This window comes from Nothobranchius furzeri, chromosome 12 (assembly GCF_043380555.1).
Source record: "Nothobranchius furzeri strain GRZ-AD chromosome 12, NfurGRZ-RIMD1, whole genome shotgun sequence".
In the NCBI taxonomy this organism is placed as follows: Eukaryota; Metazoa; Chordata; class Actinopteri; order Cyprinodontiformes; family Nothobranchiidae; genus Nothobranchius; species Nothobranchius furzeri.
The window spans coordinates 40,790,628-40,815,688 of NC_091752.1; the positions used below are offsets into that span (position 1 = coordinate 40,790,628).

General features: G+C 45.1%; 1 protein-coding gene across 1 annotated transcript; it reads right to left on the minus strand.

Moving 5' to 3' along the window:
- On the minus strand, positions 1–21,953 carry ppp1r1c (protein phosphatase 1, regulatory (inhibitor) subunit 1C). Its single transcript, XM_054750426.2, has 7 exons — positions 21,814–21,953; positions 18,926–18,983; positions 10,162–10,199; positions 9,522–9,576; positions 6,237–6,440; positions 4,075–4,092; positions 1–528 (listed from the first exon to the last, which is right to left on the minus strand). Exons 1-7 carry the CDS (start codon positions 21,892–21,894, stop codon positions 461–463), a joined length of 522 nt encoding a protein of 173 aa, XP_054606401.2. The 5' UTR covers positions 21,895–21,953; the 3' UTR covers positions 1–460.
- Positions 21,954–25,061: the final 3,108 nt, after the last annotated feature.

Consider the following 25,061-nt stretch of genomic DNA (forward strand, 5'->3'; position numbering starts at 1 on the left):
TGTTGTTTTATTTCATTTTATTCATATTTTACCTGTAATTTGGTAAAAGTTGGTGTCAGATGACAACTTTAGAACTTTTCTTGATAATAAACAAAAGTTTAAACATTACTGCAGTGGTCAGCTCAGATGACATTCAGTTGCTGCCTGCCTGAAAAATGTCTAATGAATACAAATATGGGCAAAACAGGTTAGCTGTTGAGGACTGTTTTAAGTATTTCATTTAGAAAACACTGACCGTGGGACTGGGTGAGTTTTTTTGAGTCACACACTTGGGACCATAAAAACATTTCTTTACTTGCTCAACTTAAAACATGAACTTCTGTCATTTTAAAAGCACAATGGGTCAACTTCCGGCCTAATAAATCCAGGTGCTACACCAGACGGATGTCAGGATCCATGTCTTTATGTCCAGGTATCAAAAATATACTGACTGCCTCTTCAGAGCTGATGTGTTGCTGGATCAGACATCATGAGAGCTACCTTCTTCCTCTTCCCCCTCTTCCTCCGGTACAGTATTTTCCAATTTACCTAAATGCAAAACCACACAGTCATGACTAAAACTCTCCATGATAGAATTACAGTTTAATTCACTGAGAAATGATCAAAACAGAGTAGAAGTGAGCTATTAAATAACCAATAAACACATACAGAGGATGAGATCATTTTAACAGTTTTTCTACCATTTAGTTTGGTTTCAACCTTTTTTTCAACGCACTGATGTTCAATATCACACAGATTGTGCCAGTTACTGCTGACATGGGATTATTGTGCCAGAAACACACTATTATTAACATTAATGGTAATATTGTTTTATCATTTGAAAAAAATAATCTACCATTAGACTTTTCTCAATCTAAGCTCCCAATGAAGCTCAGATTTACAATAATTCTATTTATTGTACAGTAAAATAATTCCAAAGATTAAAAATGTCACAATTTTTTAAGTGGTTACTTTAAAAATTAGATTAATAATTAATCTTACAAAAACATCGGTACATGGGGACTGCAGATGACAGCCAACCAGATGGTTGCCGGTTCACTTCCCCAAAACATGTCCCTCTCAGGACTAATTAACTAAGGTCTCAAAGAAACGTTGTTTTAAACAAACAGGTTACGCCCCAAAGTGAACAGGATTTTTTCTGGATACTGGTCATTGGATTTGTTTAAACACGTTAAGAAAAGCAAACGTTGCTGAAGAGAACTAGTAAAGTACAAGTAAGAACCATAGATGAGATTCAAACAGCATCAGGGTAACAGTCCTAATTTGTGAAGCTGAAACAAAACAAAAAACTGTTTGAAGAGGAGTGAATAAAGTCTCTGTGATGCCATTGGAACATTTATACTCTGCTGCAGAAAGGCTCCTCCTCACCTCCATTTTCTAACCTGACAAATGGATGTCCAGAGACCTCCAAGGTTAAAAGACCACAAGGTCCTAAAAAGCTTAAACTGTCTGAAGCAGAAGCCAGATGCGGTCCAACCTTTCTAGGTCAGCTCATTCTAGCAGCATTTATTTACTTCTCATGTTGTTAAACGGTTTCTACAGAACACTTCCAAAGCACCAAGGTCACGTGTGTGAGAGGTAGTGAAGATCAGGGGTGTCCAGATGAGGTCCTCTGCTGCTGGAGTCCACCTGGAGCAGCTGGGGTGCTCCTGCAGACCTTGGTGGGAACCAGTGCTGATCTGAGTTCTTTCTAATATCTACAGCCAGTCTGGCCAGATATTTTCATCCACACACCTGCTGCTCTCATTTCAAGACCCCAGGCATGGTTCTGGGTTCAAATCCCAGTAGATCAGCAGCTTCGACCAGCCCATCTGCTTCCAACAACCAAAGTCAAAGTCCTTTAAATCTCATTTTCATCGTTCTGGTGCTCAGTTTGAACTTTAGCCAGTCTTCTTCATCACTTAGAAGCTTAAATGTGGTCCTGCCAGGGCTGATTAGATGAACACCGCAACGTGTCTGAGTACATGTTATAAATCATAGGATTAAATTATTTCATATTACGAAGATCACAAAACAGTTGGGTTATGGTTCTTATGTGAACCTTTTAAAGACTTATCTCCATCTATTTTCTTTCCCTTATCCAAGGGTGGGTCACAACGGGAGGGAAACCCAGACCCCCTCCTCCCTGGCTCTAGCTCCCCTTGAGGAATACCAAAGCATTCCCAGATTACAAGGTCTAGAATTCCTCCAGCCAGTTCTGAGTCTACCCTGGGATGTCTCCCAGAGGAAAGCGACCAGGAGGCATCCTGATCAGATCCCAAACCACCTCCGCTGGCTCCTTTTTATCAGAAGGAGCAATGTCTCTACTCTGAGCTCCTCCTAGATCAGGATTTTCCAACACTGGTTCATGAGAGCCACTATCCAGCATGCTTTAGATGTTTCCCTGCTCCAACACATGGTTTGAAACACTCATTCAGGCTGCTAATCACCTGCTGATTAAAACCATGTGTGTTAAAGCAGGAAAACAATACATGGTCCTAGATAAAGGAGCGCCTTCGTTACTGAGGAACCTCCATTCAGCTGCTCGTTTCCAGGATCTTGGTTTTTTTTTCTGTTTTAATCCAAATCTCAGGGCCACTACTGAGTATTAGAGAATGGAGGGACCAGTAGTTTACCTTTTGGCTCAGCTTCTGGAGTAATCCCATCATTACTGCAAACAAAGGCCCCAGTCCATCGGTCCATCCTCCTCCTACCATCACTTAGAAACGAGACACCACGGCTCCACTTGAGGCAGACCTTTACCTCCATCCTAAAGAGTGCATTCTGCTCTTTTCTGGTCAACCATGACCTCCAACTTGGAGGTGTGCTTCATAGTCATCAGTGAATCTCAGAGATGAGACCGAGGCCCCCAGACACTGTCCTCTCCATGACAACATGTTAGGATCCAGTTCATGAAGACCACAGACAAGACTGAAGACAAGGGGCAACTCCGGCTGACTCAACCTTGTGTGAAGAATGCGGGTGCCAAGAGACTCTAGCACAGGTGTCACCAACTCCAGTCCTCAAGGGCCACCATCCTGCTAGTTTTCTGTGTTTCCTGCTCTACCACACCTGAATAGAACAATCTGATCCTCTCCTTACCTCGTTTAACTCTGCTCAGGCCTGTTAATTACTCGTTCGTTTCAATCAGGTGTGTAGGAGCAAAGAAAGAGCTAACGTGCAGGATGGTGGCCCTCGAGGAGTTGGTGACCCCTGCTCTAGCATGCCTCTTTAAACACGCATGACCTGGAGAGCCAAACTCTCCTGACTCCCCAGCAGCTCCACTAGTGGTACGATCTGTTCCACAACCCGGATTAAAGCAACACATCTTCTTCTCAGTCTCAGTTTTGATCACTCAGAGCCTCCAACAGTGAACTGTGATTCATGATGGCTGGTCCTCCTATGGGACCACTCAGGTCTGCTCCTCTATGCCACAACATCCAGAGTCTTCAGCCCCACTAGGTGAATCTCCTCCTCCCATGGTGCCCTGATGCTGGTCTACAATCCTGGCTGCATCCTGTAGCTTATGACTGATGGACCCTGCTGAAAGGGTTTGGTACCACGAACAGAAAATAACCTGCCCCTCTCTGGGTCTGGTGGTTAAACATGCTGCCCCCCCCCCCCCCCCCCCCTGCAGACATAAACACACATGTTGTTGCAGCTGTTGGTGCAGCTTCAAGCCCACCCAGTTATCACACGTGTTCCCATTGAGCACATTCATAAAGCGTAGTGGTAGAAGCTCGTATGATCAGGATGGCTTTGGGTTTGAACACCACTTCAGCTGCTTCATCTGGGATCTAGAGGACGGACCATCATGGGTCACCGTATGAAAACACACTTCCTTCCACCAATGTTTGTTCATAATGCTCCTTTATTCACAACCACAGTTTTTAAATTCAGACTGAGTACATTCAACTCAAACTCTTCATGTGCACGTGTCAGTCTGACCTCTAATGGAAAATAAAAGTGTAAGTGTTGCACAGCAAGCAGTGTGGATGAGGGGGAAAGTTGATTATTGAGAGACAAAAGAATGACAGCGGAGTCGGACGAAAGGCGGCTATCGGGAGATGGAGTCAGGACTGGGCGCTTCCTTACTTTGAGAGCAGGACAGGTCTGAGAAGGAGGGAGAGAAGGTGAAGGTGCAGGAGCAACATGCAGAGCCACAAGGAGAGAAAGGACAAGAGGAAGAGACACAGTTAGAGCTGTTAGTCCACCGTTCTCAGAAACCAAATGCAGAAGTGTCATAAACTGTAGCAAATGTAAACATAAGTGCTGTTTGTCAGCGGTATCCAACTGGGATGGCGTGTTTAAAGCTATGAGACAAAAAGAACATGCTGATTAACTAAATGGATGATTATCTGGTTGATGTTTAACTGAGAAGTTGGTGTTTAAAATGTTTTCTGCACTAAGAACATCAGTGTTTATTTTAGCTCTTTATTCATGGTCACCATTCAAGTTGAGTAACATAAGAATTAAGAAGTATTTGATGCTGGTTATTATTATGGATTAGTTCCAAGACACTGAAAGAGACTGAAATTCAAACTTCAATTTGAGCAACAAGCTAAAACTTATTCTCCTTAATTGGTTCATAATATCATAAAATCCTTCAAATTTGAAAATCAGATGACAGAACTGTTCTCTAACGCCCAATCCCGACACTCGCACTGCCCCTGCGGTCTTCAGCAAAGTGCACTTGGGGGAAGTGTGCAGCGAGGCTTCGAGTGCATGGTACCAAAGTACACAACGCATGTCGGGATGCTGGTCGCTGTGACACATTTAAAAAAAAACTTTATTAACAACTTTCAATCAAACAATTATTTGAAATAAATTTAAATTTATTGCTGCTTTGTCTAAAACATTCAGAGCATCAACTAATCGTCCTAAAATGAACTTCTTTCATTAGAAAATACATATTTCCAGAAAAGGCCGCTGTGAAGGATTGTGGGTAATACACGTCACCCAAGTCCGCATCGATGCAGACTTGGGTGACGTGCGGATCAAGGGTGCAAAAGGGGTGTGATCAACTTTGGCACTTGAGAATTGGGACAGCCTACGCACTCTCTGCTCTGGTCGGGATCGTGCGATTGAAGGGCGTAAGTGTGGAAGTGCGAGTATTGGGATTGGACACACTGAATCCAATATGGCTGCTGCAGCTGTTTGTTCCCTTGGATCTGCTCTCTCCTGGACACTAAACCGCCAACAGCCTTCCCCGATGTGAGCCAAGATGGTTGAGCCCATGAATGTTAATAGATGTGCAAATCTCAGGTTTTTCTAATCCAAACATTTCCCGTCTATATCCTACTGATGGCTAATGCAGGAATTAGGGGTGGAAGACTATTTTCACGTTTAGCCTGCATGTTAACCCTCTCAGACTCAAATTAAGTTTTGATAAAAGGACGAACAACTAAGTCCTTCAGGGATACTTCTGAGTTAAAAATGCTCATGAAATACATATGTGGAGTAACCAGGTAGGTAGGTTTTAACGTTGCAAATCTGCAACACCTGCCTCCAGAGGGTTAAACTCTGAGTGACCATTCAATATTTATTCATTTATATATTATTATTTATTTAAAAATAAGCAAACAAGTAAAAATGGTTTCTCGGTCAACTTAGGCCTAGTCCACACGTAGCCGGGGTTTGTTAAAAACGAATATCCGCCCCTCCAAAAACTTGCATCCACACCACCGCGTTTTAAAAACAAACTCTGTCCACACGTACCCGGATAAATACGTTGTTATGGACATGCCAGACCTGTAGGCGGCAGTACTTCCCCCGTTCTTAACCTCGTCCTTCGTCTGTGGTCTTTCACAAGGAGCAGTAATTCCACTTGCAAAAACAAACAAGCAGAAAGCGCTTGGACAATTGATGGATCGGGTAGTGACAGAGCGCAGCTCTGAGGGCATCCATGCTGTCGGCTAGTGTAAACACAGGTCGCACATGTGATGTCAGCATTTTTTTGTCGCAGAAAGTGACGCTGCGGACATTAAAACTCTGGTTTTGTCCGTCCACACGCAGACACCCAAAACGGAGAAAACGCAGATCTTCACTTTGGCCGGAGTTTTTAAAAAGGTCCGTTTTCGTGTGAAAAAACTTCGTTTTCGTGTGGATGACAGGCCAAAACGTAGAAAAATATCTACGTTTTGGCAGATCCCCGGCTACGTGTGGACAGGGCCTTAGTCTTTAGAAAGTTTGTTTTAGATGTTGTGAATGTTTGATAATGACATTTATTACTGTTTTAAATCTGAAAAGGGTTTTACCCCCTGAACTGCTGCTCTCTGCCACTCCTCTCTCCTGATTGGCTAACAGCAAACACGCCTCATTCCCATTGGTTTCCTCTGGCTCATTGTGATTGGCCCAGGTGTAAGCAGTAGCATAGCCCTGCGCTGTGATTGGGCTCAGCTGGCTGTCAGCCTCACAGAGCCCCGTCCCCAGAAGGTGTTGCTCCACCCCCAGCTGGAGCTCTGAGAAGAGAAGATCACCTCTAGTGGAGAAACACTGAAACTACAAGCACATTTCTGAAAGGCAAAAAAACAGCTGGAACTAAAATGGACTTTAAATGATAGTGAAATAAAAAAATATCTCAACTGAACTAAAAACAACTAACGGACTAAAATGGATTCCAGCTTCACAGTTAGTTAATATAATAATAATAATAATAATAATAATAATAATAATAATAATAATAATAATAATATAATGATAAGAGTTTAAGAAGGTTGTCTTTTATTAGGTTTGATATTTATAAAAATGTTGATCCTGTGAGAACTTGATGTGCAAACTTCATTTTAATCCTGCAGAATGGAAACATAACTATGGGTTTGGTCCTTTGGCAGATCCTCAGCATGCTTTTAGCAACGTCTCTCAAACACACACACACACACACACACACACACACAGCTTGAATCGATTTTAGAAGCTTTTAGTCTTCCCAGAACCAAGTCAGCGCTCCATACACATCTATAGCTCGCTTTCTTCTCCCTGTGACCGTTCCTACACGGTTTGCCACATTTCTGGTCAAATTTTTAACTTTTCATCAGGTAAGCTAAAAAAATCTGACCTGCAGGAAATTCTCAGATCAATTATTCAGAGATAAAAACCATCAGACAGGTGCAGAAAGCTGAGGGAGAGCTGCTCAACATGCACCAACAAGCATGAGTTGTAAAAACAAAAACATTACCGCATGAACCAAGTGAATCACGCTTTGATTGAAGTGTTGATACTCAATTAATGTTCCAAATACTTTCTGATAAAAAACAAAAATGATGTTATTTCTACATTTGTTTTTGGCTACATCTCCTTTAGCGGGCTATTACAGGTGGATGTTGGTGGTTTAACAAATTCAGTTGAAGTGCCCTAAAAAGCAGCTTATTACCTGGGTTTGATTTTTTTTATATTTTCCTAAAAATATTTTTATTTTCCTAAAAATATTTTTTTTTGTAGCAAAGACATAAAAGATTTAGGTCACCTGACAACAAAATAAACAATATTGGATATTAATTAAATTACTGAAGACTTTTAGCTTGAGGTTAGTTTATTTTATAAAATAAAAATTTCAGTCTGGATTTGAAAGTAAAAACAAAGGTTGTCATCATGCCTGTTTATTAAAGGTGTGGTTTACTCATTTAATCAATACATTTGCAGCGTTCTCTAGTGTAAATCAATGCCTGATGAGTCTTTAAAAAAAGCTATGATGGTCCTGTTCTGAGATGTAGATGCTTGGTGGTGCAGAGGTGGGCTGAAAACAGCAGTGTTGCTCATTATTATTAACGATGTGCACTCCCCTCTCTTCTGATTGGCTAACAGAATGCTTACAGTCATATTGCAAAGTCACTATCACCAAGACACTCCGCTCTCTCTCTGTGTTGCAAAAAATAATAATTTTTAAAGCTGTCTTGTGGGTGGGCGCGAGCCAAGACGGATAAGGCCATGAATGCAAATTCACAGTGTGACATCGCAGTGTGAGGATTTTCAAATCCTAGCATTTACGTCTATTTTCTATCGAAAGCTAACGCAGGAGATAGGTGTAGGAGACTGTCCTATGTTCAGCCTGCATAAAAAACTCAGAGTGACTGATTATAAACAGAATTAATAATTAAAAATTTTTTCAGTCAACCACGACTTTCTACTTAAAGCAGAATGTAAAGTTTCAGGTCTTCAAAAAGTGAGTGGAGGAATAATGATCAGAAATGACAAGGAAGAAGATGTTTAGACAGATGGAAATATGACAATTATCTGGAGCTTTAAGACAAGATAAATGTGAAAGATCTCAGGAGACCAGAGCGTTTTACTGACTAGTTTTAGATTTTCATTCAATAATGACTTTTTAAGAGTTTAACTCAATTCTGTTTGTTCATTCTTCCATTTTTGTCCATTTATCTGAGCCCAGGTTGGGGGGGGCAGCAGCTTCAGCTTAGAGGCCCAAACGGTCCTCCATCAACCTCCACCAGCTCCACTAGTGGGCTGCCCGGGCGTTACCACAGCTATGGAGGTTTCACAAGTGACAACATACTTTTTTTTACTAGTTAAGCAACTGAAAATCTGCAAATGCATTTAATTTGGAAGTCTTTGAATGCTTTACACTGCTTCCAGTTTAACTTCCCGCCTGGCCTACTTTGACGTGTGTAGCGTGTTTACAATGCAGTGGGATGCGTTCAAAAAGCAATGCTTTAGCGTTCAGTGGAAATGCACCCATCCACTAAACTGGCAGCTAATTGCTGCATACTACGCTTCACGGACGTTGTGAGACACTTAGCGCATCTGGGGTAAAGGCCTGGTAAGCCTTCTCCAGATCAACAAAACACACTCCCATGGACAAACTTCCACGATGAACCCCCACCCCATAAATGTAATCATTTTCAAGCTTTACTTGATTCCTTAAAATCAAGGGGGGGTTGAAGGCAAAACATACTTTAGTAAATTCGGTGCAGTTTTGATTTTTGTCTGTTTGGCTGTAATAAAAGAAGTCTGACCCACTGTACCAAAGGGCAAACACAAAATCCTTAAACCAAGGTTGAAAAAGGAAGATGCTAAAGTAAACAAACAAACTTTTATCCTGTAAGTAAAACAGAAACAAAACCAAACTCAGAAGGAAGAAGCATCAAACACTAAAAACACACACAAGTTTGTTGTTTATTCTGATTTATAAACTGGTTCAAATAGTCCGAATCTCCATAAAACAACATTTTACAACATGATGTTGACTTTCAGATGGTTTCATTTAACTTTAATCACGACTTTCTAAAAACGGCACAAAGAACAAAACATGCTTCAGTTGCTAATTATCCAGATTAAAGAGCATGAAAGATGCTCTCTGAGCTTCCAAAAGCATTTCTCAGCAAAATGAAACTTTTAATCATTAATCACTCAGTTTTTTTTCAGCATCTTCCTTTTTATCTCCAGTTTTTCATTTAATGTCACAAAATCTGTAAAGCAACTAAAGAGCTTATCTGAGTGGTGAAATGGTTTTTCCTCTCCCTCTGATAATCTGTCATAAATTATGCACATGCAGTTAAATCATGCGATGAAAACTGTCCTGTGTTTACCTTTCATTGTGGGCGGGGCATAAGCGCTCTGCTTCCTCTGAGAGGTGTCTGAATTCTGCAGAACAAAAGAGACGAGGATCACCACGTGACCAAATGCTGAAAAATATCATTTCAAGTACTTGAAGCCGAGGTTTTCCCTCCCAGCATGTGAGGAGAAAACTTTCTGCTTACAGGAATCAACAATTGGAAAAAGTTCAAATTCATGATTCATAAACACGAACCAAAGTTTGTGATGGTGCAGGATAAATGTTTTTTAAATAATAATTTTAGTCTTATAAGTTTAGATTTGTGTAAATATGCTTAATTTCTGGAAGCTCTAAAGTTAAATATCAGTAACAAAATCCCATTATTCTCTATGGGGATTTGAAGCCCTTTATGTTTAGTCAATAAAACTAAACTTTTTCTAATCATTGACACATTTTATCTGTTTAGTCTTGTTTTCAAGACTCAATTAAATGTTCATTTTATTTCCATAAAATGATGTTTTTGTTTGAGAATAAACATTTTTTATGCTGAAACCAGGAAGTCTGTCACCAGGTGTTACCTGCTGCTCTTGTGTAAAGCAAAGAGCTTATCTGAGTGGTGAAATGGTTTTTCCTCTCCCTCTGTTTCATGTGTGTCTCTGATCGTTTATACAAACCTGCGACTCTCCACTGGTGCTTTGATGATCTCCAACATCTGCAGAAGAGACCAGATCATCAGTTCAAGATGGCCGCCACAAGTAATCGAACAATGTTTTTACAGACACTGAGCTACAACATCATGTGACAATAACCGTGAATCATCTCCAGATTGTGCATGAAGTTATTTTCTTTTGTCGGTGCGAGACGATACTCCTACAGGTCTTTATTTTCCTCTCTGAAACCATTTAGCAGCCTTTAGGTTTTGGTGTCTCTTTGTGCCTCTTCAGTAATCCCTTCATGCAGGTGATCTCCTCTGTAATGAGTAAGACTTGTCCAGCTGGTAGAAGCTTCAGTTACAAAAAAAGAAATGTAATATATTTCTTATATCGAAGACAGGGGTTATGTTGGTTTTATATATGACATGTGGGGTCCCCCAAGGCTCAATTCTTGGACCACTGCTCTTCAATCTCTACATGCCCCCCTGGGTCAGGTCATAAACAGTAACAACATTACCTATCATAGTTACGCCGGGGACACACCGGCCGCGGAAGCGCCGCGAAGCGCCGAGAAGCGAATCGCTCACGAAATTCGGCCGCTGCTCGCCGCTCCTCAGTTCAGATCAGACGCGCCCCAGTCGAGGCGCGCCTCGGCTCAGCTGTAGTTTTTCTTTTGAACACTTGGTGTCCTCCATTTCCTCTCTGCCTTTTCTCAGCTCTTTTCCTCTACGTTTGAGTGTTTGTATGCGTGTGCGTGCGTGTGTGTGCGCGCGCGTGTGCGTGTGTGTGTGTGTGTGTGTGTGTGTGTGTGTGTGTGTGTGTGTGTGTGTGTGTGTGAACCTATGGTATGAGTTGTTTCTGCCAGTTGAATCTCTAGGAACCCGCTCCAATTCTGCAGCTGTATCCTAGCAGTTTCTTCCGACATGGGTACGTAAATAAGCATGTTTTTCGGGGGGCGTACAGCTCCTTGTGTTTCTCAACTTCCATAATTAATTTAAAGTCATCCATCCTAACTGCTTGCCTCAGACTTTCTGCCTCTCTGTCCTGTTTGCTCTGGTGAAAAGACACCCAAAACCACACACCCCTTCACGTGGTCACACACGCACACAAGTTCGATGTGTGTGTGTGTTCGTGTGGTTTTTCTGCAGTGTCTGTTTATGAACACATTTGACTATTGCGGAATTTTATTTTGAAATGCTTTATTTTGTTAACTTTACCGGCCTGCCTCTTATGTCTACGTTTGACTTCCTGCCAGAATTGACGCGATTCACCCACGGCTTGCGAAAAAAATAGAGCCAACGCCGAAATGATCGCTGCACGGCGCGGGCTGGAGCGCCGGCGCGAGGCGATTCGCGGCGCTTCGGCGGCCCATGTGGTCTATAGAATAGCTTAACAAGGGCGCCGAATGAAGGCGGTCCTATTTTCGCGGCGCTTCCGCGGCCAGTGTGTCCCCGGCGTTATGCAGATGACACCCCAGTGGCCTAGTGGTAGAGTGTCTGCCCTGAGACTGGGAGATCAGGGTTCGATTCCTGGTTGGGTCATACCAAAGACTGAAAAATGGGACCCAATGCCTCCTTGCTTGACATTCAGCAGTAAGGGGTTGGATTGGGGGTTAAACCACCAAATGGTTCCCAAGTGCGGCTTTGTCTGCAGCTGACCACTCCCCCAGGGGATGGGTCAAATGCAGAGAACAAATTTGCACAAATATCAGTGTGCATGACTTTGACTTTGATCTACCTAGCTCCATCATATGACTGTGGTCCCCTACACTCACTCTATCAGTGATTGGAGCAAATTAATGACTAAATGCAGTCAAACTTCCTCCAGCTAAACAAAGACAAAACTTAACATATTGTCTTTGGATATAAGAAGGACAAGATGAAGATTATTGCTCAATTTGGCTCCAGAGAAATAAAGACAAAGACCCAGGTTAGAAATCCTGGTGTTATAATTGATATAGACCTGAGCTTCACTGGTCACATTAATGCTATAACTAGATCAGTGTTTTATCATCTGCATCAAATAGCACGACTCAGGGATCTCATGTCCTGACAAGACCTAGAGAAACTCATTCATATGTTCATCTCCAGCAGGCTGGACTATTGCAATGGTCTTTGGACTGGCCTTCCCAAAAAAGCTGTGGAGCAACTGTAGCTCATTCAGAATGCTGCCGCTAAAGTCTTAACAAGAACTAAGACAACTGAACACATCACTCCTGTTCTTACATCTCTGCACTGGTTATCAGTAAACTACAGAATCAAGTTCAAAGTACTTCTACTAGTTTATAAATCACTCCATGGCATGGGGCCAGAATACATGTCAGATCTCCTTCAGGTACATACACCCAGCAGGGCTCTAACCCCGGCTTTCCACAGGAGCCGTCAGCAGCACGTCATAGCTGCTGATAGAAACCGCTGTGGTCAACAGAACCTTTTCCACTGGAGCCGTCAGCAGCGCGAGTCGGCCGCGTCTCAGGAGCAGCATGTCGCGGCCTTTACGCGCCGGTTCTATTTTTTACGCGCGACGCCTCTGAAACGGGTCAAGTTCGACATTTTTGGGGAAGGAAAGACAGGAAATCGGACGCGGAAATGGAGAGAAGCTCCGGAGATTTTCAGAATAAAGAACGTACTGTTTTCCGGTTGCTTTACTTTTAAAAAAAGTTACTAACTGTGCGGCCCCGTGAGAAGTTATCACCTAGCTAGCGGGCTCCTTTGTTTTTCAGGTCCGTATTGGCGATTATAAAACGGACAGAACATAAAACACAAACCATGTTGTAATTTTCTCCTGCTTGTTGTTGTGTTTACTGACGAAGTCACTCGTGTGACTTCGTGCTCGGTCGGTGACAGTTGCTCCCCTGCTGCTTCGCGTCTCGTGGGAAGGGCCAAGCAGCAGCTAGACGTGCTGCTGCAGTAACGTGCTGCTGACGGCTCCCGTGGAAACCCGGGGTAAGATCCTTGGGAAACAGTCAGCTGGTAGAACCTCGGGTCAGAACCAAACAGGGTGAAGCTGCTTTTAGCTACTCTGATGCACACAGATGGAATCAGTTTCCTCATGACCTCAAATGTGTCCAAACTCTAATAACCTTTAAATCAAAATTGAAAACCTTTATGTTTTCATCAGCCTTTGAACAAATGTTTGTATGCTGCACCTTCTGCACTGTACTTGCTCACTATGTAGCTTTGTCTTTTTATCTTTAATTTTTAGATCCTAATTTAATTTGTGTGTATTTTAATTGTGCTGTCATATTGATTTAATGTTCTTGTTTTTCTGCTAATGGAAAGCACACTGATTCACCTATGTGTATGAAATGTGATATATAAATACCTATAAACATATGTATGTCCATCCATCCATCCATTTTCATCCGCTTACCCAGAGTCGGGTCGCGGGGGCAGTAGCCAAAGTCGAGAGGCCCAGACTTCCCTCTCCCCAGCCACTTGGGCCAGCTCCTCCGGGGGAATCCCAAGGTGTTCCCTGGCCAGGAGAGAGACATAGTCCCTCCACCGTGTCCTGGGTCTACCTTTAGGTCTCCTCCCGGTTGGACGTGCCCGGAAAACCTCACCAGGGAGGCGTCCAGGAGGTATCCTGACCAGATGCCTGAGCCACCTCAACTGGCTCCTCTCAATGTGGAGGAGCAGCGGGTCTACTCTGTGCCCCTCCCACATGACAGAGCGTCTCACCCTATCTCTAAGGAAGAGCCCAGCCACTCTTTGGAGAAAACTCATTTCGGCCGCTTGTTTCCGCGATCTCGTTCTTTCGGTCACTACCCAAAGCTCATGACCATAGGTGAGGGTAGGAACGTAGATCGACCGGTAAATCGAGAGCTTCGCCTTCTGACTCAGCTCTCTCTTCACCACGACAGACCGGTACAACACCCGCATCACTGCAGCACCAATCTGCCTCTCAATCTCACTCTCCAGTTTTCCCTCACTCGTGAACAAGACCCCGAGATACTTAAACTCCTCCACTTGGAGCAGGACCTCATCCCTGACCTGGAGAAGGCATTCTACCCTTTTCCGAATCAAGACCCTGGTCTCAGATTTAGAGGAGCTGATTCTCATCCCAGCCGAGGACTCTATCTTCAGCTTAATAGCATCCCTAACCTGCCTCTCTATTGGGCCATTCCCATCTGTACCGGGTCGGCCCGGGCCGGGTAGCCCCAGTCGGCCCCAGCCTGGCCCGGTTGATTCCACACATCCTTGTCTTAAGCCCATGTGGGCTGATTCTACCCACCAATCAGAGGCTTGCTCTAATGGAAGGTGTGAATTTGCTGTCAGCAGTGGGTGTGTTGGCCCTGGTCGGCCTGAAGCAGACCCTCTCGAGAAGAGGGCTGAGAATGAGCCTTGGTTGGCCCGGAAAAATACCAGGCCACCCAGATATGTAAACAGCATACGCTACCCGGCCCGGGCCGACCCGGTACAGATGGGAATGTCCCATAAGTCTTATTGTTGTTGCCCACGTGAGCGTTAAAGTCCCCCAGCAGAACGAGGGAGTCACCGGAAGGAGCACTCTCCAGCACCCCCTCAAGGGTCTCCAAAAAGGGTGCACAGTCTGAACTGTATATGGTGCATAAGCACAGATTGCCTCGTCTCGTCTTCCTCCGCTTATCCGGGTCCGGGTCGCGGGGGCAGCATCCCAACTAGGGAGCTCCAGGCCGTCCTCTCCCCGGCCTTGTCCACCAGCTCCTCCGGCAGGACCCCAAGGCGTTCCCGGACCAGATTGGAGATGTAACTTCTCCAACGTGTCCTGGGTCGACCCGGGGGCCTTCTGCCGGCAGGACATGCCCGAAACACCTCCCCAGGGAGGCGTCCAGGAGGCATCCTGACCAGATGCCCAAACCACCTCAACTGGCTCCTTTCGATCCGGAGGAGCAGCGGTTCTACTCCGAGTCCCTCCCGAATGTCCGAGCTCCTCACCCTATCTCTAAGGCTGAGCCCGGCCACCCTACGGAGAAAACTCATTTCGGCCGCTTGTATCCGCGATCTCGTTCTTTCGGTCATTACCCAAAGCTCATGACCATAGGTGAGGATTGGGACGTAGATCGACCGGTAAATCGAGAGCCTGGCTTTCTGGCTCAGCTCCCTCTTCCCCACGACAGATCGGGTCAGCGTCCGCATCACTGCAGACGCCGAACCAATCCGCCTGTCGATCTCCCGCTCCCTCCTACCCTCACTCGTGAACAAGACCCCGAGATACTTAAACTCCTCCACTTGAGGTAGGACCTCTCCCCCGACCCGGAGGTGGCAAGCCACCCTTTTCCGGTCGAGAACCATGGTCTCAGATTTGGAGGTGCTGATCCTCATCCCAGCCGCTTCACATTCGGCCGCGAACCTACCCAGCAAGAGCTGAAGGTCAGAGCTGGATGAAGCTAGGAGGACCACATCATCCGCAAAAAGCAGAGACGAGATTCTCCTGCCACCAAACTCGACACACTCCACACCACGGCTGCGTCTAGAAATTCTGTCCATAAAAGTGATGAACAGAACCGGTGACAAAGGGCAGCCCTGGCGGAGTCCAACCCTCACTGGGAACAGGTCCGACTTACTACCGGCTATGCGGACCAAACTCACGCTCCTCTGGTAAAGGGACTGAATGGCCCTTAACAGAAAGCCACCCACCCCATACTCCTGGAGCGTCCCCCACAGGGTGCCCCTGGGGACACGGTCATAAGCCTTCTCCAAATCCACAAAGCACATGTGGATTGGTTGGGCAAACTCCCATGCCCCCTCCATCACCCTTGCAAGGGTATAGAGCTGGTCCACAGTTCCACGGCCAGGACGAAAACCACATTGCTCCTCCTCTATCTGAGATTCAACTATCGATCGGACCCTCCTCTCCAGTACCTTGGAGTAGACCTTTCCAGGGAGGCTGAGGAGTGTGATCCCCCTATAGTTGGAACACACCCTCAGGTCACCCTTCTTAAAGATGGGGACCACCACCCCGGTCTGCCACTCCCTAGGAACTGCCCCCGATGACCACGCAATGTTGTAGAGACGTGTCAACCATGACAGCCCTACAACATCCATAGCCTTAAGATACCCAGGACGAACCTCATCCGCCCCCGGGGCTCCGCCGCTGTGTAGTTGTTTGACTACCTCAGCAACTTCTGCCCCCGAGATCGGACAGTCCATCCCCAGGCCTCCCAGCTCTGGTTCCTCCTCGGAATGCGCATTGGTGGGATTGAGGAGCTCCTCAAAGTATTCCTTCCACCGTCCGACTATAGCCTCAGTTGACGTCAGCAGCTCCCCATCCCCACTGTAAACAGTGTGAGCGAGTTGCTGCCTTCCTCTCCTGAGGCGCCGGACAGTTTGCCAGAACCTCTTTGGAGCCGATCGATAGTCTTTCTCCATGGCCTCACCAAACTCCTCCCACGCCCGAGATTTTGCCTCGGCAACTGCCACTGCTGCACCCCGCTTGGCTATCCGGTACCTGTCTGCTGCCTCCGGAGACCCACAGACCAGCCACGCCCTGTAGGCCTCCTTCTTCAGCCTGACGGCTCCCCGAACCTCTGGTGTCCACCAGCGGGTACGGGGGTTGCCACCACGACTGGCACCGGCCACCTTACGACCACAGCTAGCAACAGCCGCCTCGACAATCGCAGAGTGGAACAAGGCCCACTCGGACTCAATGTCCCCCACTGCTCTCGGGACGTGGTCAAAGCTCTGCCGGAGGTGGGAGTTGAAGACCGTCTTGACAGGTTCTTCTGCCAGGCGTTCCCAGCAGACCCTCACTATGCGTTTGGGTCTGCCAGGTCTACGCGGCATGTTCCCTTGCCATCTGATCCAACTCACCACCAGGTGGTGATCAGTTGACAGCTCCGCCCCTCTCTTCACTCGGGTGTCCAAAACATACGGTCGCAGGTCAGATGATACGACTACAAAATCTATCATCGACCTGTGACCTAGGCTGCCCTGGTACCAAGTGTACCGGTGGGCATCCTTATGTTCGAACATGGTGTTCGTTATGGCCAAACTGCGGCTTGCACAGAAGTCCAATAACAAAACACCGCTCGAGTTCTGATCAGGTGGGCCGTTCCTCCCAATCACACCCCTCCAGGTCAAGCTGTCATTGCCCACGTGAGCATTGAAGTCCCCCAGCAGGACAATGGAGTCCCCTGATGGAGCACTATCTAGCACTCGTCCCAGGGACTCCAAAAAGGGTGGGTACTCTGAACTGATATTTGGCCCATAAGCACAAACAACAGTCAGGACCCGTTCCCCGACCCGAAGGCGCAAGGAAGCTACCCTCTTGTCCCCCGGGGTAAACCCCAACACACAGGCAGAGAGTCTCGGGGCTAACAAAAAGCCAACCCCAGCCCTCCGCCTCTCACCCGGAGCAACTCCAGCAAAGTAGAGTGTCCAACCCCTCTCCAGGTCTCGGGTTCCAGAGCCAATGCAATGTGTCGAGGTGAGTCCGACTATATCTAGCCGGTACCGCTCAACCTCTGCCACAAGCTCCGGCTCCTTCCCCGCCAGCGAGGTGACGTTCCATGTCCCAAAAACTAGTTTCCTTGTCCGGGGATTGGACCGCCAAGGCTCCCGCCTTGGTCTGCCACCCGATTCACATTATTTATTATTATTATTTTATGTTTGTGTGTGTGTACAGGCCAAAAGTTGGCCCACACCTTCTCATTCAATGTGTTGTCTTTATTTTCATGACCATTTACATTGGGAGATTCTCACTGAAGGCACCAAAACTATGAATGAACACATGTGGAGTTATGTACGTTACCAAAAAGGTGAAATAACTGAAAACATGTTTTATGTTCTATGTTCTTCAAAAAAATCACCCTTTGCTCTGATTACTACTACACTCTTGGCATTCCTTTGATGAGCTTCAAGAGGTAGTAGTAGTACTTCAAGACGGTTGGAAAACCATTTCAGGTGACTACCTCTTGAAGCTCATCAAGAGAATGCCAAGAGTGTATATGTATGTATATATATATATATATATATATATATATATATATATATATATATATATATATATATATATATATATACACATATATATGTGTATATATATATATATATGTGTGTGTGTGTGTGTGTGTGTGCCATCTGTAATGAATTTAGCACAAAGCACTGTGTAGTAAATCCATGCTGCTGATCAGTAAAAATAGAAAGTATGTCCTTTCTTTGAGCAAAATCGGTTTAAAAATAACAGCTTGAGTGTTTGGAGCTTGTTTGTTTCCAGGCTGAGAGCCGAGGGGGTTTTGTGTTTTCTCAGCTGCCAGCTGGAACCAAACTGAATCAGAAACAAGTCAAACCCATATTCACCTCATTAACCCTCTGGAGGCAGGCGTTGCAGATTTGCAACATTAAAACCTACCTACCTGGTTACTCCACATACGTGTTTCATGAGCATTTTTGAACTCAGAAGTACCCGTGAAGGACTTAGTTGTTCGTCCTTTTATCAAAACTTATTTTGAGCCTGAGAGGGTTAATAATTAGGAAAAAAGACTTTAGATTCTGTTGACATGGATCATCTGAAGGTGTTTTTTCTTTTTTCTTTTGAGAACAGCAGCTCAGAACATACCAGAACTGGAACCCGACTCTGAACACCCAGTTACAGAATGGAATCAGGCCCATTATTGAATCAGTTCCCCTGTAGAAGGATTTAGAGGAGCTCAGAGCAACACACAAACTCTACCCTCACTACGAATCCATCAGCCAGGCCTGGACATCCAGATCACGTTACCAGAAGTAATCTAATAAAACTCCCATTACTGCTGCTCTGCTCTCCTCCTCCTTACACAGTCCTTCAATCTGGCTCTGCTTCTCACCTGGACCAGGTTGTCTATAGATCTGCAGAGTAGCAGGAGTCGGCCTTCTGCGACGGATCTGAGGCAGACACACACACACACACACACACACACACACACACACACACACACACACACACAGTGTTTAACCTTTAAATGTTTGAAATAAGACTTCCCTTGGCCCCTCCAGATGAACAAAGATGACCTAAATGTCATCAATGATCAAAATGTGATAAATCCAGCCTTCGCAACATTTGTTAACCTGACTAAAATGGTTATCAAAAGAAATAAATCTTTAAAATACAAATTTTAAAGCTAATGTGGGCTAAATTATCTTAATCCAGATGGTTTTATCACCTAAAGCAGTCGAAGCTCCCCACACTACAGTAGGAAAGTGTCCCCAGACATTATGTGTGAAATTCCCATCTCACCCTCTGCTGGTGGTCTCATCCTTCCAAGCTTGGGTCCTCTACCAGAGGCCTGGGGGCTTGAGGGTTTTGCAGTATCTTAGCTGTTCCTGATGCACTTTTCTAGGCTGAGTGTGGTAGATATTGGTCTTTGTTGCTCTGGTGTTCAGGACCTGTTCCTGTGCAGCCATGATGAGAGCCTCTGTGCTGTCCCTCAGACCAGCTCTTTCTAGCCACTGGTAGGATTTCTTGATATCAGCCACTTCAATTATCTGTCTGTGGTACATCCCATGTCCTCCCATGATGGTATTTCCAGCTTCTCCTCTGTTCATCATTGTCTGAGACATTCAGGTAGCACGTCTGTCGGGGCCTTGCCCTTAATGTTCTTATGGATTTTGGATGTTTCATTTTGAATAGTGGCTCTCACACTCACTATTCCTCGGCCTCCTTCCTTATGGCTAGTGTACACTGTTAAGGTGCTGGATTTGGGATGGAACCCTCCATGCATGGTTAGGAGCTTCCATCTCTTAACATTCGTGGTCAGTGTTTCTTCCTTTGGCCAGCTCATTGTTTCTGCAGAATATCTGATTACTGGCAGAGCGTAGCTGCTTACTGCCCAGATCTTGTTCTTGCCATTGAGCTGTCTTCTTAGGACTTGCCTTATTTGTTGTAGGTATTTGGCTGTGGCTCCTTTACTTCTGGCTTCATTGAGGTTGCCATTTGTTTCTCCCCAAAATGGAGGAGTGGCTAAAACAGATCTCAGAAAAAAAACATCAGACATCTCAGTCCAGAAGAGTGTAGTTTTAGGAACAGCTAAGATACTGCAGAACCCTCAAGCTCCCCCGTCTCTGGAAAAGGACACGAGCTTGGAATATGTGTGTGCGTGCGTGCGTGTGTGTGTGTGTGTGTGTGTGTGTGTGTGTGTGTGTGTGTGTGTGTGTGTGTGTGTGTGTGTGTGTGTGTGTGTGTGTGTGTGTGTGTGTGTGTGTGTGTGTGTGTGTGTGTGTGTGTGTGTGTGTGTGTGTGTATGCGTGCATGTGTGTGTGTGTGTGTGTGTACACACTGTACAACACTTTATCTGAATAACTAACAATGATGTTTTCTTTCCACAAATAACACAAGCCTGAAGGAGTTCTGCAGTGTGGTGGAGTTGCTAATGCTAACAGTTAGCTACCAGCTGAGTTACACACTGCACTCTGTTCTTTCCTGTACGCTAAACCCACACTAAACTAAACCCACACATCCCTCTGAGGTTGTAAGCCCAGATGGGTGAGTCCATGAATGCTGGTATACAGTGTGACACAGATCTGACTGGCTTTTTCAATCCGAGCGTTTCAGGAGATAGGTGCAGGAGACTATTTTCATGTTCAACCTGCATGTTAAACTCAGAATGACTGATTACATTTCAAAAATAACAAGTAAAAAGTTTTTTTTAGTGAACAAGATCTTTAAAGTCATGCTTTACGTTATTAAATGAGGACGAAGAAGAAAAACGGGTCATCCTGAGGATTGTATTTTATTGAGAAAGAAAAGCCGACGCGTTTCGGTCACGGCCCGCTTTTTAATTATTTTTTTTTTGCTGAATAAAACACAATCCTCAGAGTTCCTCGGACCACCTGTTTTTCTTCCTTATCCTCGTCTAATGATCTAACAGATCCTGAAGATATCTATTATTCTATTTATTTATCCCACACTGCCATCTGTTTTTATGCTTTACGTTACTTGGTTACTGAAAAATCGAACACATTTCTGTAACTTGTATCTTCTGCAATGCTGCATACCAGCCAGAATCTGACTTTCCTGTATGTTCTGAAAATGAACAGGAAGGTTGTGCAGTATCTGCATGACTGTTGTGATTTGTTTGTAGTTGCAGAAAGGCCAGATTTGGCTCAGCGATGTACCTGTAAAACTATCCAGTACAGTCCGTCGTTAAGCCGAGGGAAAGGTTTTCCCAGTGAAGACAGAGGTGGGATTCTGTGACTATTTGCTGCATCTCTGCATCCATCGACTAAACGCCTCATAAAGATGTCAGCAGAGCAAAGAGCAGCACTTTTAACTTCCTGAGGCATGAGGACCAGCTCCAAGCTGCAGTTCTAACACATTTTGCTCCTCTGCTTACAAATTCCTTCTTTCTCCTCCACCGGAAAATCCCTATTTCTCTAAAAGAGACGTAAACTATCCATCACAACCTGAGTAAACCGGATACAAATTGTTTGTCTCAACCTGCATTCCCATCTATGGAAAACAAGAGAGGTTGTGAACCTGGAAGGGAAGCAATTTCTTTAATTCTCATGGAAATTTTTTAATTATTTGCAAAAATAAAAAAATAAACTGCAACAAAAGTTCCCCCACTGATGTTTAAATACACAAAAGTCAGTGTGCAGAGCTCTGATTCCTACGTGCATGCTGCTCCATTCCCACACAGAAAATTCCAGACAAGACTCAGAAGACTCACTCAGCCTCCCGCTTCACTCCAAACATCTGAAACTGTAAAACACTCACATGTTCAGCGGCCTGTGGGTCCAGCTGCCCCTGCAGCGGAGGCACAGCAAACTGGATCTTCTTTGGACTGCCGGGCTCCATTACTACTGACTGAGACGTGGAAAAAGAGACAGATGGAGGGAGAGAAAGTGTGTTTGTGAGAAGGAGGGAGGGAGGGAGAGGGAGTGGTTTTCTCTGGGCTGATGGGGTCCATTATCACTAATTGACAGGCCGAGAGAGGCAAGAACAACAGCCAAGGCACTGCAGCATTTTCCAAACCACCATCTGATCAGATGGGAAATCATCGTTTTGCTTATGATGTTTTTGTTTAGTTCTGAGTCTGATTGCATGTTTCTGCATGTTTCAGTCCCAGATCCATCCCAACTGCTCTCAGTGTACCATTGGGCTTGAAGAGCCCATGTGACAGATGATGACATCATCAAACTCCATCATGTAATATTTGCTCAAGCTAGAAACTCTTTTATAAGAAAATGTTGATTAGATTCAAATGTTGACCAGAAGGAGGCACTAGAGAGAATTCATTTATAGGTTTTGTCCCCAGCTCAACAAGCTGCTTGTCCCTCACACACCAGAGTCTATCTGCACGTCTGTTAGGAAAACATCTGGAGAGGCTTAAAGTAGGAGGAACAAACTCCTCTCACACTGTACAAAGAGCCTCTTGTGTGATTTTCCACTCTGTTGGAAAGCGTCCACCTCTGCTGTGAGAAGGTGAGACAGAAGACTGCTCTGTTGTTGGTAGTAAAGGAGCACCTATTTCCCATAGCTCAGTGTGAGGCATGACGTCAACAACTCTGTCCTCATCTGATGTGATAAAAGCAGAGGGAAGCTGGGATTCTCACAGCTGCTCTTACAACCACGTATTTCTGCCTCAAAGACTCAAAGTTACGTCAAGTCTTTCAAATGAAAACGTGTCTGTGAATCAGCGAGCGCCTGATTGATTCAGCATTTCAGACAAAACGAGACTAAACTTCAAACAACAACTCTTAAAGCTGCTATAGACCCACTGAAGCCTGACGTCACCCCCCCACACCCCCACCCCCAGCACCCAGCTGGAGGGCGAAAAGCCGGCACCTCCTCGCTGACCATCATTGTTTATCTGTTAGTTGTCAGTAAACGGAGCTAAATAGCGGTGAAATGAAATCGATCAGCATGGTTAACACACATAGAGCTGTAGGCTGCACATGTAAGGACAGTAAAGTTACATTTTACTGGTTTCCAGCTGATAAAATATGCTGACGGCAGTGGTTAACGGCCAGTTCTAGTGGATAAAACACCCACATCGTGGTAGACAAAGTCTCAGGGCAGAATGAAAAAGTAAAATGTCTGCCTCACATGATCAGAAACAAACAAGTTACCGCCATCTAATGACATATGCTTTTATTATGCGCGACCACGAGTACAAGGACATGCGACCGACCGAGCCTAGTGCTGCTGATCAGACCTGAGAAATAAACGTGTGAGAAAGAGACACGCCAGTGTGGTGTGTAGTTCTGTGTGTAACCCGCGGTAACCGCCTAATAATTACACTAAAATGGGTTAGGGTTAGGGTTAAAATGGGTTGTGTAATTGGAGTAGACAGGCGCTATTGTTGTTTTTTGTGTTTCTGTTTACGTTGCTCATCAGAATAAACAGAGCAGCCGTTAATCTCTAAAGACGAGCAGTGTCACGGCGATCGTTCGGCATTAACCTACAAAACGTAGAAGAGATCCGGTTACACCTTCGGTTCAGCTGTGAGAGGCCCAGACGGCCGGTTCTGAGGATTGTTGGCCCACAGCTCACTAGCTATTTCAAACGTGGATCTGGAAGCTTGGTGCAAAACACTGTTAGCTTTAAAATGTTTATTTTTTCTGTTCGTCTGCACAAAGATGTATTAGATTATCTAAAGTAGTGGCATCTAAAGCCGTAGGTTTAATTTTGTTAGCTTAAATTGCAGAGATACAGCTCTGGATCACGGCTGGAGACACGTTCTTGTCCTCCAGCATGTGTGGATGTGCGCAGTTACCCAGATGTAAACAGTAACTTTCAATGGGTCTATAGTGCATCTACAAAACAAGTTATGTTTTGAACGCAAACAGTCACGGGCCACTCACCCCTCCCCGTGGGTGTCTTTCCTAGTTTCGCTCATTGCCTGGCAGTCACCGTTTTCTAGGTCCAAATGTCTTCTGTTGTCTGTGACTTCAATTGGTGATTTTTTGTTCGGGACTCTGGTAGTTTGTACTAAAGTTGAAGTGGTAGCAGCTTCTCTATTGAGTCAAGGACCTCTCACACCAGTGGTGTTCTGTTGCTAAATAAGCTGGTGCTAATGAGTGGAGGCACTGGGAAGGGCGAAAGTGTGACGATTCAGTGAGACGAACAAACGGATGGTCCAATAGTAGCTCTTGATCCGAGCGCTGTTATTGGTGGAGGCTTTTAAATAAATGTGAGAGAACCACTATATTAATTGCAAGATGACCTCCAGCGGGCCACAAATGGGCACGTTAGGGATGTCCAGATCCGATCACTTGATTGGAAATCGGTACTAATCACCTGGTTTCAGGCTCGATCGAAATCTGATGTTACCTCCCAATCCAGATTTGGATACAGGGTTCGAATTACAGGGGAGCTAAGGGGCACCAGGTTCTTCTGAAAGGATTAAGGGGTTCCCAAGAAGCCCTCAACTTACACACTCAGAGGGAGCCCGAAAAAAGATCCTGTTTCTCCTTTTGTTACATTATTTCTATGGAGTCTCAGCATTGCGGCTGGGGGTTCTTTTAAGCGGAGAAGCAGAGAGCGGCAGAGTGCTGATTATTCATGCACTCCAGGCAGCTGTGTCCTGTGCAAAATGTATGCCGTTAATTAACACATGATCGTTCGTGTCCACTCGTATTCTCTGGTACTTTCTGTCTTTTATTGGTGCCTGACGCGCTCCGCTGCTGTGGATCTCATCACCCGTGCTCCGGTGACTTCACCACACTGGCGCAGCACTCAGTAGTCCCTTTGATGTGCTTTGTTCAAAAGTAACTCATGAGGTGAAAAAGTAGGTCAGCAGCTTTTCTGGAGGTCTGATGCAGGAAGACAAGCGACAGAGAGGACAGGAAAATTGTTAAATAAAGAATAAGAAAACAAAACAAAGTGAAAGTAGATTTACCCCACCACTGTTTTTTTACTTTTACAAAGCAATAACTAAATGTAATATTTATATATGATACAATTCAGATCACCGTCAACACTCAGTCCCAGGGCTGTCTCAAGGTATTTTAGGTGCCAAG